The 17883-nt window shown below is 40.5% G+C and overlaps 1 protein-coding gene across 1 annotated transcript; it reads right to left on the reverse strand.

Annotated features, from left to right (window-relative positions):
* Window positions 1-1066: 1066 nt before the first annotated feature.
* slc9a6a (solute carrier family 9 member A6a) lies at window positions 1067-17128 on the reverse strand. The gene is given in 17 exon segments (XM_034202876.1): window positions 1067-4319; window positions 4910-4984; window positions 4986-5016; window positions 5969-6054; window positions 6136-6166; window positions 6854-7007; window positions 7208-7319; window positions 7931-8044; window positions 9502-9590; window positions 10249-10354; window positions 10479-10620; window positions 12512-12617; window positions 13304-13416; window positions 13562-13638; window positions 13771-13848; window positions 14482-14681; window positions 16622-17128. Coding segments are annotated over 17 exon segments (2082 nt in total). The 5' UTR covers window positions 16917-17128; the 3' UTR covers window positions 1067-4046.
* Between the last annotated feature and the right edge of the window lie 755 nt (window positions 17129-17883).

The following is a 17883-nucleotide window of genomic DNA, read 5'->3' on the forward strand; positions in this document are numbered from 1 at the left end:
CACACACACACACACACACACACACACACACACTACATTGACTTACATGCATTTCCTGGAGACTTATCCTAACCTTAACCAACACATGCCTAACCCTTAACCTAACCAAGTCTTCACCCTAAAATTAATGATCCCCCTCATGGGGACCTCCAATTTGTCCCCACACGTGACTATGTAAACAGATTTAGGTCCCCACAAGTATAGTAATGCTAGAACACACACACACACACACACACACACACACACACACACACACACAACTGTTTGAAAACACAAAGCACAGCAGGCCTCTTTGGTCAGATACTGCTAATGAGATGATAAGCAGGATAAGAGGAAACATTCAGTATTTCTTCTCTTAATAAAACGTTTCTTTCAAAGCAGAAAACCCCCCAATAATGACTCTTAAACTTGGTGAATATTTGATCAAATGGGGGGAACAAGATGTAGTTATTAGAGCAAAGTTCACATTTCACATGGTGTCATAGAATACAACTATGGTTTTTAAATTCCCAACCTTTTGAGCATACTTTCAAATGAAACAGCTTCAATCTTCAATGTAAAAACTTGCATATGTATAAAGGCATAACCCAACTTAAAAACAATTATTTTGACCTTAAGAATCCCAATGAGATAAAAATGCCCAGTGTTACAAAAAAAAGAGGAATGTCAGAAAAATCGTTAAAAGTAGAAATCTCACAAGCTTTCATATTTCTCATGTGACCCTTTGGTGGGACTGTGCCCTCTTGTTCGAAACAACTGCAACCCAAATGTTTGGTGTTAACTTTCCTTTAACCAGTCTGAATTCCACGTTATCCCACAGGAATATTTGACCATATTTAAAATCTTGTAGGCTTGGGCCATCTGCCACATTTGAAGGATATAATGGTTAGAAAGCGGTTCTTAGCAAAATGTCCAAGAGTTATGCAAATTAAATCACATGTGGCGCTAATCTCCTTACATATTTCTTGTGGATGGGATGATCCTTGGAGCTGGACAGCTGCATTCTTACACTGACATGCAATACAAAAGGAAACAAGGTAAATGAGGAGGCCATTAGAGCGAGGGCTTTAATCAAAAGCACAGGCTTCTGTTTATTGACTGTTGCACGCACATGAACAGGTGAGAGGATATTTACACAGATGTAAACAGTCAGTACCTGCAACACAGAGGAAGAGAACATCACTTCTCTCTCTCACACACACACACACACACACACACACACACACCACACACACACACACACACACACACACACACACACACACACACACACACACACACACACACACACACACACACACACACACACACACACACACACACACACACACACACACAGAGAGAGAGAGTTTGCAGTATAAAGATAGAGTGGACTGTCTGAAAACACAAAGCACAGCAGGCCTCTTTGGTCAGCTACTTCAGACAGGATTTCCAACGATAAAAGTCGATCACAAGTCACCATTCAGAGAACAGAGAGACGCTGGCAGAGCAGTACGCAAACATTTCAGCTTTTGCAGATTTCACATTATTTCATATGTCAGTTGAAGATCAGGGGCACACTCTGCTTGTATATATTTTCTTCCTTTCAGTGAAAGATGAATGATTCATGCTCTGTAGAAGTCGTGTCCACAGCATCAAACTGACACATGTACCTGAATGGTGAATGGATGAGATGAAACAACAGTATAACATGACTTCTATATATCCTTCTCTGTGGTCACTGCAATGTGGAATGAATTATTTACAAAGAAATATCAATAAACCAACTCAACTCTACTGATCAAGATTCATTAAACTGATTTAAATTAGCTAATTATTCAACAACCTCTCAAAACATAAAGGAAAATCATATAAAAGCAGCTGTGAGATAAAACACCAGAGGAAAAACAATTAAACATTCTTCATGGATGAGTGCAAATGATTCAGCTTTCTTTTTGTCATAATCTCGCTGACACAAAATAAAATGAAATAATAGCACGGACAAAAAGTATAAAATGGTAGAAAGAAAAGAGTTTCCTGGATAATGTGGTGTCAATAAGTTGTGAACACTTTCCATTAGGAGTTCCTGCACAGCAGAAGATAACTGTGGAAGGAAAAGCAATATCTTAAAGTCTTCTCTTCCTTCCACCTCTGTATCATCACCAACACACGTCCGACTATCCCTCCTCCATTCCTCATTTTTATCTTATATTACTTTCACTCTTTTAAGAAACCCTTTAATCTTCTCGGGCTTCCATTTTGCAAACACCAACATTTATTCAGCTCACCAAGACGATAGACCACAAAACGGTAGTGTTAAAATAAGTCACCACGTTCAAACTGTTATTTGGCTTCTGTTAACATCAACACAGCGTTGCCATGGTGACACCCTATCAACACTTCCTGTAAGACCCGCAGTAACAGCTGACCGACAATCATTAACCCCTCAAGATCACAATTGTGTACAGCAGAGAGAAACATCCAGCACATCAACAACTCATGTTGTTCTATTCTTGTCATAATGATGAACTGCCGCAGCGCCAAGCTTAATATTAGAGATACATTGATTAGAATAATAATCAGGAAGACTTTTCTGTCTTCTTCACAGACTTTATGGTCCTCATTAATCTTATCTCTATTGTTTAGTCGATTGACAAACAAAAAATGTTGATAATAATTACATTTTTTAAGCAAAAATGCCTCACATTCACTGCGTCCAGCTTCTCAAATCTAACCATTTGCTTATTTTTCTTCGTTTTCCATGAGTATAAAGTGAATATCTATGGGTTTGTAACTGTTGATATGAAAAACAAATCAAGCTTAATCGTATTCAAAAATTGTGAGTTAGTGTGCTTACCAGTAACATGGTACTACGTTCTTATCATTGGTAAAAATGACTAACCAATAACAGTTTCCTTAAGAGTCCAGTTCATCTCTATGTTTTTTCAGCTTCTTCTAATCAGAAGATTTTCATCCAAAGTCTTAAATTAATGTACGATTGAAATAGGAAATGTATGCACAAAGTTAAATGTTTATGACAAATGTGACTCGGCTTAAAATACTTAAGCTCTGTTGCAGAAATAATACAAAGGTCGTCTGCATTCTGTTTTCACAAAATGTCCAAATGCAGGACAGAAATGGCACAAATCTTTCTCTTTTCATTTAGATCTCGGAACAACAGCCCTTCAATCTGCTGTGAGCGACATCAGCTTCTAAAATAAGGTGTAAAGTCCCTCTCTATGTCACAGTCAAAGGTCATTGGGAGAGATCAACAACTTTCACTGCCAGGTTACACTGCATCAGTGGCATCACATTGTTACAGACTATTTACAGGCCAATAGCACAAACTGACAGCCCAAACACTCACTGAGTATATTGCTACCTTATGGACGGAGATGTCTGGATAGTTTTTGTATTTTCTTTTCTTTTTTACAAAGGAAAACTACCGCCCATCCTGAACTGGCTCTGCTTACAAGAGCTGATCATGGGTTGTCAGGCTTACAACTACAATTCCCAGGCACTTGATTGTAACAAAACGTACAGTAAAGTCGTCCACTGGGTCAGCAACATTCAAGGTCAGACCCAAATCACAGAAAGCCCTCAGCCTCCCATACGAAGAAAAAAACAAACAAGCATCCTCAGCATGCATATCAAAGTTATAGTACTCTGGTGATATAATGTACATCCACAAATAAGCTAGTGGTTGGTACACACCAACACATGCTGCTAGACCTCTGCAATGCTACAGCAAGGTGACTGACACACCGCTTTAAGCCAAACTAAGATAATTGAATATCAAAAGAAAGAATTGCAAATAAATAAGTCTATATTACAATTATGGCAGATGCAAGAGAGGTGTGAAAAGAGCAGAGCGAAAATGAGGTAGGGACATTGATTCGTCACTAGAGGAGGTGAGAAAATGAAACCGGGAAGAAAAAGTGTGGTAAGAAGAGGAATGAGGAAGGAGGAAGGAGGAAGAGGAGGAGTGTCAGGTACTGGTCTTTGCGCAATGGCTCGGGTAAGTGTGAGTCGGACGGTTTGTCTGGGTCTGCTCTGAAAGACGGCCTTTACATCCGTAAGCGGTGGTGGGGGTCTGTGAAGGGCGGCTCAGAATCGTCCATGGGCAGCACCAGGCGCGTGCCCCTCATCACCAGCTCGTGGTCTCCGTACGTCAGCTCTCTGTCCAAGTCCTCCGAGGTGGAAGCGCCCGCAAAGGCTGGAGCTCCACTGGTGTGGGACCCTGACGCGTCCGTGCTGACCGTGATGTCACCGTAGGTCAGGTTGAGGTCACCGTCTGTCAGGATGAGGTCGGAGTCGTCGTCCTTCAACTGGCATTCATTCTGGGGAGAGAGAGGAGATGTCAGACACTCACACAAACCAGAAATATCGTGCAAGATGCTATTATAGTACTCTATGAGGTGGCAGTGGCTCAGTCTGTAGGGACTTGGTCTTGGAACCGGAGGGTCGCCGGTTCACGTCCCGATCGGACCAACAAAATAAAAAGCTGGAGTGAGCTGGTAGCTGGAGAGGTGCCAGTTCACCTCCAAGGCCACTGCCGAGGTGCCCTTGAGCAAGGCACCTAACCTCGAAACTGCTCCCTTGACGCCGGGTACCTGGCAGCCTCTCTGCTCTGCCACCTCTCCTATCTGCATGTGGTTGTGTGTGTGCATGTATATCCTCCCCTGTGGATATGAGTGGGGAAAGTGTATCTTCTATATTCATTTTTTTCTTCTTTCATTTTTACTAATAAAAGGTTGCAAATCTGCTTGGTGATTATTCTCGTTCCCTTGTCTGCCCTGTTAAATGTCTCAACTGAAATGTTTTTGCTTCATGACTCATCAGAGTATCTTTTTGTCTTTGGTTAAAACAGGATAAAACTTCACAAACACAATACGGCCACAAATAGCTCCCGTATGAACCCCTGTCTGACCTCATAGGCCTGAGGGCTGGTGAGGAAGCGGGCGAGGGGTCCGCAGCAGGGGGGCAGCGTGGCCGTGAGGGGGGGGGCCGCTGTGAGTCAGGATGGGCTTCACATAACTGGAGAGGGGCTTGAGTCAAGGAAAAAATACATAGACAACAAGCACTAAAGGAGAATGGTAAGACACAACAAAAGGAAAAATAATATTCCTGTATAGTGTGATTAATAAATGCTGACAGTGTATTAAAAAGGTTAAAGGGCAAAATCTAAAAGTAATTTAATTAGGTCTTTTACATTAAAGGTGGGGTAGGTAACTTTGGAGAAACCAGCTCGAGTGCGCTAGAATTTGAAAATACACAGCCGGAAGAAATCTGCCATTTCCTTACAGAGCCCCTCCTCCAACACACACAAACGCGCACATGACCAATGAGGGCACGAGATAAGTTTGTGCACAGATGGAAGGCTGACAGGCAGGTAGGCCATCCAGTTATTTTAGCCGGGCCGGCTAAAATGATTGGTCGTGCTTTTTTCAGTACTACGGTTTCCACAGATGATGTTTTTTTATGGATTTTTTGTCAAAGCACTTCAGATATTCATTGCTATCGGGATGTTAAGAGCATTCCATGGAATATAACAAAAAGTGTATCTCGAGCCGGTTTCTCAAACTTACCTACCCCACCTTTAATGACCTTCATTCTACCCAGTTATTAAAAGTGAGTCATCTGTCTTCCAGTCTGTACATGGTGCTCCCTCTGCTGACTGACGCTGAGAACTACTGATACATCTAGTAGTACTCTCAGTACTCTCAGTACTCTCAGTCATAATTTATTCTTTATCCAAACCAAAGGCTTTGTAGTTTTTGCCGGTTTTTAATACTGAATAACATTCTTGTTTTTGTTATGCTGTTTCATGACTGATTTCAACTGTTTTCTTTTTTACAGACTACTTGTATTTATACAAGTATCATTTTTTTTTAGATTTCCTGTCAAGTGAGACAAGAGACGAAATAAAAGTATGTTTCTTGAAGTTAAAGACATTGATGAAAACCAATCATCTGTCTTAGAAGGATACTTGTGGTCAAAGTTGTACCACTTTCTGAAGAGCCAGGCACTTTCTTGTTTGGTGCTTCTTCTCTCTGAGCCGTCAGTGATACTCGACTGTAAAAGCACAGAAAATGTGGTTAAGCTGTATTCCTACAGTCACATTGAAGCAATACGCATTTCAACGGCCACACTTACTGAGTTATCTAGATCAGAGTCCACTCCCACTCTGTGGAAGAACAAACAAGCAGATGTCAGTCAGTTGCAAGTATAAACTGTGAAGCGTGTTTCCCCCGTTTAGCAAGTTCCTGAGAGGAAAGGCTGCGCGTGCTGTAAAAAAGCTTGAGCATTCACCAGAGCCAAAGGTTAAATTGAATGACATTTAGAGTTGTAATCCCAGGAAAAATGTTAAACATTGGGGTCATGAAGTCTGGACAAAAGAAGCATTAGAACATTTCTCTGACGTTATCTGAAATACCCTGACACATTAAACCTCTCCAATGTTCAAAAATACTAGCTGCAAATCCAGTTTGACCCAGCAATAATAATAGTAAACGTTATTTGCATAGCACCTTTCATGCACAGAGCAGCTCAAAGTGCTTTGCAGAACAAAAAGAAAACATAACAACAATATTAAAATAAATACAGAACAAGATAAAACATCAACAGTGAGCCTAATGAAATTCCCTTGAAGTAAAGCTGACAAGAAATTAAAATAGAAAAAAAATGTTAAAAAAAGCTAAACGAAAAAAATACATTAAAACATGGACAATGATACCAGTGAGAATTGAAAGTTAAGCCAAATCAAAAGCCATATTAAAAAGATAGGTTGTCAATTTACTTTTAAACATTTCAAGGGAGTTTGCTGTTCTAAGATCCACGGCTGGAGGGTTCTACAGGTGAAGAGGAGACATACCGTATGTGCTGGCAGGACAGCATCTGGGTGGTGCCCCCTCCACAAACCCAAACAGTGAAGAAGACCACCAGCAGAGTGGTGGTGAACATCATCTGACGGGCGTATGTGGCCGTGTCCCTGATGGACAGAGCGAAGGTCATCGCGCCTCGCAGTCCTGAAGGGCACAAACAAGGAAGTAAATCAAATCAGTTGACAACTGTTTAAATCCTGGTTGGTTATCTTTCACTAATCCACAGTGAGCTGCAAGAAACTAGGAAAGGTTTTAGAATTCTAAAAGCCTCAAAAGGTGTCATTTTCACCCACATTTTTTTACCCTTTTATGAACATGTCCTCTCCAATCTGTAAACCACTAACCTGCGAACATCATCATGTGCTGGAAGTTGGATCTGATCTTGTTGCGTCGGCCCAGATTCAGAAGCAGCGACAGAGGGTAGATGTTTGCAGCTCTTCCAATGAACACAGCCACCTGGTTGGGAATGAGGTTAAGGAAAGGACAACAACACAGAGAGCTACTGAAGTCTCCTCACTCTTTGCCAAACATATTTACTGCTTCTTCAAATCAATTACCACTTGGTGGTTGATGGCAATACCTTGGGAACATTCTTCTTCTGCAACTTAAAAGTGCTGAAATTAGTGTCAGGTCCAGATTCCTGCACTGATACTTACATCTTACATCAGTGTTTCTCAAACTTTTTCATACCAAGGACCACTTAACCAATACAAAAACACTCGCGGACCACCTAACTCCACAAATATCCCAAAACACATCGTTTTTTACAAATCACCTGAAAATTGTACAAACAAGTGGCCAAATGTGTGATGAAGGTGTTGCGCTGGGCTATATCATGCAATCGAAAGTGAAACTTAAGCTCGCTCCATTGCAGAGATATTCCCGTGAGAGTGCGGAAAACTTAAATTAATTAATTTATTTCAAATGTGAAATTTTACCAATATACTCACGGACCACTAGGCGGCGCTTACGGACCACCAGTGGTCCGCGGACCACACTTTGAGAAGCACTGTCTTACATGGTGTGATACATCAGGCTTTGGGAGCACCAAGTTATGCAAAAGATACAAAAGCTCCCACGATGAACATGGGATTGAAGATGTGGCTCTGGAAGGTGAAGAGGGCCAGGCCCATGTAGGAGAAAATGAAGTTCTCTGCCAGGAAATTCAGCAGCTCGAACAGCTGCAACACAGAAAAACAACATCAACTGATTGAGATAAAAGCAACCAAATAGGCGCGTTCACAAGAGCCAGAACTCAAATTAGTTAATGCGAACCTTTTTACCCCCTTTTCCATCCCTGCTAGAGAGCAGGTACTTTCGTGGGAGAAAAAGGTTCCTATTTCTGATTGGCTGGGCGGATTGCAAACCACGCCCCGTAAAACTCCCAAAAAGTTTTGTGAAGCCGCCATTTTATTATTCTCGCATTGCATATTAGCATTAGCCCAGCGCAGAAACGCAGAGAGACTAATTTATGGCAACACAACATAAAACATGGGAGCGGTGGAGATGAGGAGGTGTCGGCGTTCTGGCGATTTACGGCCCGTCCACACTACAGCTTCAAAAAAAGCTTGGAGCTGGGCGTGTCTGACGCTTCCACCGAAAGCTTCAGAAGCTTCAAAAGTTGAACATTGCTCAACTTTTGCAGCCTGAAACGCCAGAAAAGCTCCGCTCTACTTCCCACAATGCAGTTCGGCGAAAAGTGACGTCACCCCATTCAAAGTGAATGGGCAGACGCGTTGGAAACCGTTTTTGAAGCTGTCGAAGCTGTAGTGTGGACGGGCCGTTACGGCCCGTCCACACTACAGCTTCGACAGCTTCAGCCAATCAAATCATATGCCAGTACAAGCTCTAGCCAATCAAACCGTTGCTTGTGTGTCAGGGGCAGGAGATTCATGTGATTGGTTGTTGGTCGAGCTTCAGACACGCCCAGCTCCAAGCTTTTTTTGAAGCTGTAGTGTGGACGGGCCGTAAAGACTTTCGTGGGGGTAAAAAGGTTCTCATGAACTAATTTTAGTACCGGCTCTTTTTGGTGTGAACGCGATAAAAGAGGCTAACGTCCACGCTAGCTTCCACGCTAGCTGCTATATGTTTTTGCATTGAGGTGATACTTGAGGCTTGATGTGCTGCGGTGGTATGCGAATTCCTTTTTGCATAATTTGCACACAACCGTGCTCTTATCGACGCTTCCATCCGTCCGTTTTTTAAAATAACATTTCCCACTGTTGTTCACTGTGGTTTGTTGTTGTCTGAAGTCATGAACGTTAGTTGGTGCTCCAGTATAATCGGTACGCCTGAAACTCATCCAGTGAGAAACGTTCCGCGGTGCAAGAATAAGTGCGATTAAAATGCGTTAATTTTTTTAACGCGTTAATTTTTGTGTAATTAATTAATCTTAATTAACGCGTTAAAGTCCCGGCCCTAATAATTATATAATATAAAATGCCGTTTGTCTCTTTTTTAATCTATCAAATCAATAGATCAATCAACAACAGGTGAATTTAAAGCTGTGTGATACTTTTGACTTGTAAAACAAAGCCACTAATAAAATGCCACCCATAATTCTTTTTACTCCTCTCAAAATAAACACAAACATGGAGGAACAATAGAAACAGATGGAGCAGTGGTGTGCAGGTCTGACCTGTTTGGTTCTGTCCTGGGAGTCAGGAGACAGGTTGTTGAAGGTGTAGTGAGCCTGAGTGATGCCACAGAACAACACCGCGACCACACCTGCATACCACACGGAGATACAGAAGATTATTACTTATACATAAACATCAACTACATTCCTGTATGTAAATTACTGTATGTAAATGACTGTATGTTGTATACTTTGCAATACTGTGCACCATATTACTTTATTTTAGATTTGATTGATGTATATAATATATGTTGCCCCTTATTTGAACTTGCACAGTTGTTATGTCTTAGTCTGTCATTTTGCCTTTACTTTTGCAAATGTCCTTGTTTTTAAAATACATATTTAATGAGCACATTCAGAGGCATACTGCATTCCAAGATGTTCATTGCCAAAAATGGTTAACTGAAATCGTTCTGCAGATGAACGATAACAGAAAAAAGTTAAGTTACAACACTTTGATGATATTGAACATAAATATTGAATTTAGATTTTTTATTTGAATGTAGCTGCAGCAGTTCGTGCAACTACATTTATAAAACAGGTTTGTATAATTTCTCAATCTTTTTTATCTGATCCTTTTTTATAGAATGGCAACCCTTTAAATTACAATATACTGTATATTAGCTCGGCTGTTTTAGTGACGTCTTTCAATATTTGTGTGTGTGTGTGGTGTGTGTGTGTGTGTGTGTGTGTGTGTGTGGTGTGTGTGTGTGTGTGTGTGTGTGTGTGTGTGTGTGTGTGTGTTACCTGTGAAGCCACAGGCCTCAGCGAGCAGGAACGTGCTCCAGGACATGAGGAAGAACAGAGCCGTCTCCAACAGCGGGAAATCCCTCAGTTTAGTGAACTTCGTGACGTACGGACAAGAAGTCAAGGAGTTTAACAAAGACACTGCAAAATCAATTCATGTTAAAGCATCTACGAAAAGTTTTGGGAGACAGCTATGTTATTAATTAATAATTAAATGAGAGAAAAGATATAAGAGCAGTGACGATTCCGGTGGCCACTCCGAGAGCGAAGGAGCCGCTGAAAACCCCGATGAACATCCCGAAAGACTTCAGCAGCGCCATGACCTCGAACGTGTGGCTGTTATCCCCTTGTGGCTGGTACGCTACTATAGACCTGATCAAAAGAACAGTTAGAGAGAGTAAATCATATCAACCTTTAACAAAACTCACTTCACAGCTTATCAAACTAAAGTAAAGGAAAATGCAGAAGACTTGAACAACATGATGTAACTTCCTAACCTGGTCTGTAAATAGCAAACTCCTCGCCTAAAGTAGGTCTCTCTTTTTTAAAAAAAAAAATTTTTTATGCTTTTCTATTTCTTTATTAGATACAGCTGAAGATCAACATGAGAGGGCGAGAGAAAGGCAGCAGAATGCAGGTCTGCAGTAAAGACCCAGCCTTAGAGCAAGGGGAGCAGTCACATCAAACACATCACACTTCTTATGATAAAGATAAAAGCAGAGCAATATAGAAGTCAGAGTGTTGGATCGAATGTGACTCAGTATTAATAATCAACTTATAAAGTGGCATGCTTAACAGTTACTGAGTGAAATTGCAGTGTTAAACAGTAAAGATATGTCATCTATTCTTTGGACTGCATGTAGGTAAGTTGATGCTATGGTCAAGATATTTTGCTAAGATAGCTTGTTATGGGTGGCTTCACTTTGTACCTACAATACACTGAGAACATTATCTGTATTGCTCTGATTATTGCTTTGGTATTTGTTGATTCTGACTGGTGGTTCATATAAAGTGAAGTGGGTGCATGACAGAGTATAAGGATTGATGTGGGGGTTGTCTTTAAAATAACTCAATTAAATTGTCAATGCCTTTAAAGCCAATATGCATCGACTATCTCCCAAAAATCTTGTGCCGGGTTGGAACAATAGATGATGAAACTTAATAAACGCTCTGGTCTTGCTAACGTTATTTTAACAACCAACCACAACAAGAAGAGAGGGACCGTGTTTTTTTTTGCCAAACATTCAACACCATTACTTGCAGTTTTCTTTCTACAAGGTTAACAACCATGTTTTCTCCGAAGAGACAGACTACAGAGCTACTTGTTTGGGTTTATGAAAATGTCTTTATAACACTTCCAATGTTTGAATGGCTGCACAGTATTAAAGATTAAATGTGTAATCCATCGACTTGACGTCAGGTGGTAGTCAACATTGAACCATCATCCAACCAAACGATCAAAAGACATATTTAAAGATCAAGCCTCGCATCAAACCTGGGTCGAATATCTTTAAACTGAGCCGGGGCTGGGGTGAGAAGGATTTTATCGCAGCAAAATTACTCAAAATTCAGCACGACAGCTATTCAAAAAAGTGAAACAAATATTCTGCTGAGGTACTTTTGCGATAAAATGCTTTGAAAGGGATATATATATTTATTTATACAGTCTACATCCACAGCCCCCACACTCACAAAACAAATCACCAGGCATTTTGTCTCCAAGCATTCCTGGCACCCTGCCTTCTCTCTGGCTTTTGTATATACAGTATCTCCAAAAAATAATAGGAATATGAATGTGCTGACTCAAACACCGCAAAACCATTTACAAGAAACCCCAAAACTATGAATAAATGCATCTCTGGTTGAATAAGCCAGAGTTGAGAAAATAAATGGCTGGTGATTTGTCATGTTTGTCCCAAGGCACCGCAAAGGCCCACAATGCCATGCTCCACTTAGTGCACCCGCTCAGTGGGCCGGGCTGAGTCTCGCTGCGGGTACCGGCCCCTCCACTGCACCTGATATTTATAATTCTGTGGAGTCCAACGTAGAGGAGGAGATAAAAATGAGGTTGGACCACCTTGTGTTAAGCATAGCGTTAACGAGAAAATGATATTATATAGGTTAGTTCAAAGGTCACTGCGGATCGATACAAAGGCATGACTTGCACATTTCTCTCATTGGAGCAGCTGTGTGTGCGTTGAAGATGGACAGGGTTACATGCAGACTCATGGTTCGAGAGTGATGTGATTTCAAGACAACTTACGAGGACAGAACCACGGCAACCGCATCGTTCAGTACGCTCTCTCCGAACAGCAGAGCGTAGAGATCCACGTCCACCTGCAGCTCGTTGAAGATAGCCAGGACCGTCACTGTAAACAAAAAGAACACACTCAATCCCTCTGGTCTTCTGCATGCTAGAGTAATGTTAACAGCGCACGTCAAGAATTGTGTCGATCACATACATATATTAACACTGTAAAAGTCCATGTCAGTGCCCAACATTCAGTTCTAATTCACTTTTTATTATAGTCCCTTTACTGAAAATAGAAAAAAAATCTAAACGTGCACTGACAGACTTTAAACTGCAAATTAGGAAAATAAAAAGGCAAAAATGTTTTTCCAAGTTTTTATAACACTTGTTTGTGTTTTCTGAGCTTTTTCCTTTGCCAGTTTAAAACACTTTTTACCAGCTGTGGATCACATCTCCATCCTCCCTTTGCATTGTGGGTAAAATGGTGTCTATCAAAGCACAATCCAAGAACTGGGCAGCTGTAAAAGACATGATGCTGATTGTTCCAGTCTGAATACTTTTTTCTGAGTATATTGTATACAACTTTGACAATTTTTGTTGTGGTACTTTTTTGTTTTGCTTTGCTTTTCCATAAAAGAACGACAAACAATTAAAATGTATGATGAGTTGCTTTGTCTTCGACTATCTGTGAGAACCTTTGCTACATGTTTGGAGCAATTCAAGACATAAAAGTGACTCCAGGTTATAATGAGTGTAACTTATAAGCAAATTCAAACTTTGAGGACTAAGAATAAGCATACGCACCGGGGTCTGTGGCTGAGAGAATGGCTCCGAAGAAAAGACAATCGGTGAAGAAGAAGTCTCCACCCAGCTGTCCCACCTGCTTCATCAGCAACACACAGCCATACATCAGCAGCCTGACGGAGGGACAGCAGGTGGTTCAGCACATCATCATAAACAACACTGACTTTATTGGCGTTAAAGACTGGTAATTTTAGAGACATATGTGGGAAATCAGAATGATGGATGTCTGTTTTAGGTTTTGCAAATGAACAATCTTACCCAATAACAAAACAGGAAACAACTGTTCCCAGGAAGGCGTAGGCCAGGATGGATCCCATATTAAGGAAAAAGTGTCTCTGAAAGAAAATGAAAACAAGTTCAACTTCATGAGGAGAGGACAGTATGCCATTAGGAATCAAATGTGGTACAAGTATTTCACCCATTGAGTTCATATGCAATAGTGGAGAGTAGCTTAAATACTACTGTACCCTTTTCAAGCTGTAGCCAGCATGGAAGATGATCGGAGGTAGGAGGATATTGAAGAACACTTCAGGGTCAAAGGTCACCTGAGTCACATAAAAAAAACACAGTATCACATTATAGTTGTTATAATTCAAATTGACCAATAAAAGAGACTACTTCTTTAATCGATACTATTTGGCTGATGCATTTTGGATAATTTAAATAAATGAATTAAGCATAAACGGCACATCTGGGACGTCATGAAGTAGCTTCCAGGACAACAGGCAACAGGTTATTATAATAACAAAATATCAAGCATGGACAAAGGAGAGAGCTTTAACCGAGACATAGGTCTGAATCAATGCTATAATACATCTTTATTTGATTTTGTTGAATACTACATTTGGTATAATTCATGACAGAAGACATCCGATGGTGGAAAACCTCCTCTGATGGTGCTACGGCACTGTTTTGTTTACACGTTTGTTGTTTTTGGGGTATAATTTTCCTCAAAAGTAGGGCACCTAATGGTCCCAGTCCTCAGAGGTGCACACTGAACCACAACATGCTAATCATAGCTCCAACAAATCAAAGTGATCCTTAAGCAAAGTCATTCATTAGAATGTGTTACGTTCTTGTGAACAATACAGTAAGCATTAGCGGCACTTTACAGGTTGTGTGGTAACACATCTAATGTCAACCAATCAAATATTTCAAACTCAATTGATGGACCTTACCTTCCTCAGCATCTCATTATCTTGTATGTCGTTGACCTCGTTGGCACCGATCTCTCCTTTCAGAGTGTACTCGTAGAATTTGCCACTGACGTTGACCAGCAGGGTGGCGGGGCTGGCGTTAACGTGGCAGCTCATTGTGACGTTGCTAATGTCCCGAGGAACATGGATACCATAGCGCAACACCGCGCCAACAAGTACACCTAGTGGGGAAAAAGAGGGAGAACGAAGGGGGAAAGTTCATTTATGTAAGCTCGTTATGCTACCAAGTCCAACAAGGAAAATGTACAAGGAGAAGTTAATAGAGAAGTGGACGTATGGTGTTCATGATTCTGGGACTGCCTGGTTTCAGGGAGGCATCAAACGTTTTAGCAAGATAACTTTGTGGTAACCAATTGAAAAAAAGGCAACTTCCTCGAAACTCAATGATGGCATAAATTGAGTGTAGAAATGACATGTAACAAATGAATTTGAGAATGAATTACCCTTTCAGATATGTGCTGCTGGAAAAACAAAGCCCTCATACATCCAAAAATGCAAAGCAAAGCACAGCCACACAGGTATCGTGCTGTGGTTTTAAGCTGATTATTGACTTTAACTCTGAAGAATGTTGAGTGAAGCTATGCTGTGTGACAACAAATACAAATACTTATTAAAATAAGAATGTCGCCACCTGACAAAACTAACCTACAAGAGAGTACAAGATGTCAAGCTCAGACTTTGAACATGCCCACAGTTTTAAGAATATGTCGGCCTTTTTTAGAACCAGACATGTTGACTTCTCAAGCAGGCAGAGATTACCCTGTTGTGGATGGCTCTGTGCCATTTAAGTTCTCCAGTGTGCCAAGCCAGTGAGCCAGCAAGGCAACAATCATGGAACTGACACACTGTTGTGATTGACTTGTTGTGACGTTGTTGTGGTTTTAAAGGGTTATTGTTTAATAGTTTGTACTGCACAATATATACTTTGTTATCTTTGTGTTGTGTATTTTCCTACTATGTCCAAAGGTCTGCTGTGAAAAAACCAGGCTATACAAGCAAAAACATATTTGCAAGTTAAACATCATTCTACAACAGCATGACCAACTTCTCATCCATTCATAAACTTATTTAGTTTAAATAATTTGGTCAACTACCTAGAAATGCCAGTGAGTGGTGTTTGTCCAACCAGGGGTGTTGTTGTTTTTTCAGTAAAGGAGGAAACAGTCAGTCACACATTGTGCAGCCTGCCAGACATGATGTGTGTTTCGAGCTCTTTTACTAGACACCACAGTTTAGAGAAGTGACATTTTGGGACTACTTTTCAATGCAACGGGTGGCAAAAAAAACACAACAGCTGCCTGGATGTAATTTTCAAGATCAAGAGTTTATACTGCCGTAACAAAGCTTGTTACCTTATAGCATCTATCTGGAACCATTATACTGCTATACCCAATTAGGTATAAAACAGGCCACCTAATATCTCTATTAGGCCCATTATCGGAAATGTGTTATTTTCCTCACATGCCACTTTAGCATGTCTCTGAACGCTTTTCAATGTTATAGTCTGTGGTGTCAATCTATGTCGAACGCTTTAGACGTGTTGACACTGAGTCAGTGTTTCCAATACACAGTTTGTTCATCCCATTGAACTTGAAGTAATGTCCAGAGTGATGTAAAAACAAAACGGCAATATTACAAGTATTCCCTGAAAATATATCAAATCAGATCAGATTTTCTGGGATATTTTAGTTACTATTTTCTTTTGTTGTTATCAAGATTGGGATACATATCTTAATATATGATACTATCACCATACTACTCAAGGTAATAATACAAGATGTCTGCAGGTTATTGTAACAGTGTTAGTTTGACATTGTCCTTTAGGAGGAAAGATTTCTTCATCTGTTGTGATTTTTTGATTGATTTTCTTTTGCAGTGTATAGTTTGCCTTATGTTCTTGTTATTTCCTTCAGTCTTTTGTTATTTCCTAAATGTACCAACATGCGCCACAGCTTCATATCTTATTTCCGGGGATTGTAGAGCAGATCTAGTTATTGAAATGCAACCAGTCACAACATCATCATCATCATCATCATCAAAATCAGTGGAGAATGACAGTACAGACTCTGATGACGTCTCTCGGTCACGGTGAGCATCTCACCGTAAATCATGGCCAGTCCAGTTTCATGCAGAAACCTGAAGCGCCTGTGCTTGAACAGCCAGATGGTGAGGATGGTGAGGGTGAGGAGCATGATGAAGATGAGCAGGTCCGCGGTGTCCTGCCTGTGGCTCTCCTCAGCCCTTTTCTCTGTGACGATGTTCTCCATGGCACTGTCCTCCTCCAGAGAAGATGCTGCTCGGCAAACACAGATGCTCACAGACACACTGACTAGCATGAGCAGCCACAGCGTCCTCGTTGCCCTCCAGGCGCTGCTGACAGTGAATTTAAACACCATGACGGCTTTTTTTGCAGTCAAATGCTACAGTGTCGTCGTGGATAAAAGCAAACTTTGTCCTAATGTGCTTCACGAACTGGGGGGAGAAGAGAGCAGAAAGACGACAGCAACAGAGCAGTCGATTCCGGCCCGGAAGTGAAAACTCCAGAAAGTGTTCAATGTTTGTTCCGATGTAAAAGCACCATGTCATGATGTCGCTTGTTAAAATAAACCCTTGAACATAATTCTCAGCGTATGTGTAATTTATCCAACTTGTGAATGAACAACGACATCTATTTGGCCTTTTTTAAATTGGGTGTTTCCATATCTGGTGTTACTTGTTCTAACTGAGGACTCTTATTATGAAATCTACTGTTTTCATTATTTTTTACAGGAAGTAAAACATAAATAGCTAGTATTAACTAGTTCTCTTATTTGATCAACTTGGCACTATCATGTGCGACATTAAATGTGTTGTTTAATACAACACATGTTGTCAAAAATCGATAAAATACACGTTTTTTTAACCCAGGGCGTTATTTATCACCAGCCACTACTACCACATAGTACAACATATGAATACATCTAACATCATGAAAACAGATAACCGTAATATTAAAGTTTTTCTAAACACAATATATTTTAGTATGATATTTAGTATGATATGTTGTTATTATTATACATCCATGTATTTTCCCCCCGAAACACATCTGTCTAACAAGTCTCGCGATACAGAAAACTAGACGAGACTAAATGTGACGTTCGGAATGATCGGAAATTACAGATAAACTAATGTGGTCCATTGTTTTCTCTGTCCAGTAGAAAATGTGATTAATTTAATTTGATTGAAGAAATGCAATGAAGTGTATACTGGATAGTTAGTTTGCAAGTCGAATACAATACCAACAAAAGACAATGCTGTTAACCAACGTAGTGCTCTAACATGTGTCACATTAGTACTCTACAACAAAAGGATAACATATATCAT

Source organism: Gymnodraco acuticeps, unplaced genomic scaffold (genome assembly GCF_902827175.1).
Source record: "Gymnodraco acuticeps unplaced genomic scaffold, fGymAcu1.1, whole genome shotgun sequence".
NCBI classification, from domain to species: domain Eukaryota; kingdom Metazoa; phylum Chordata; class Actinopteri; order Perciformes; family Bathydraconidae; genus Gymnodraco; species Gymnodraco acuticeps.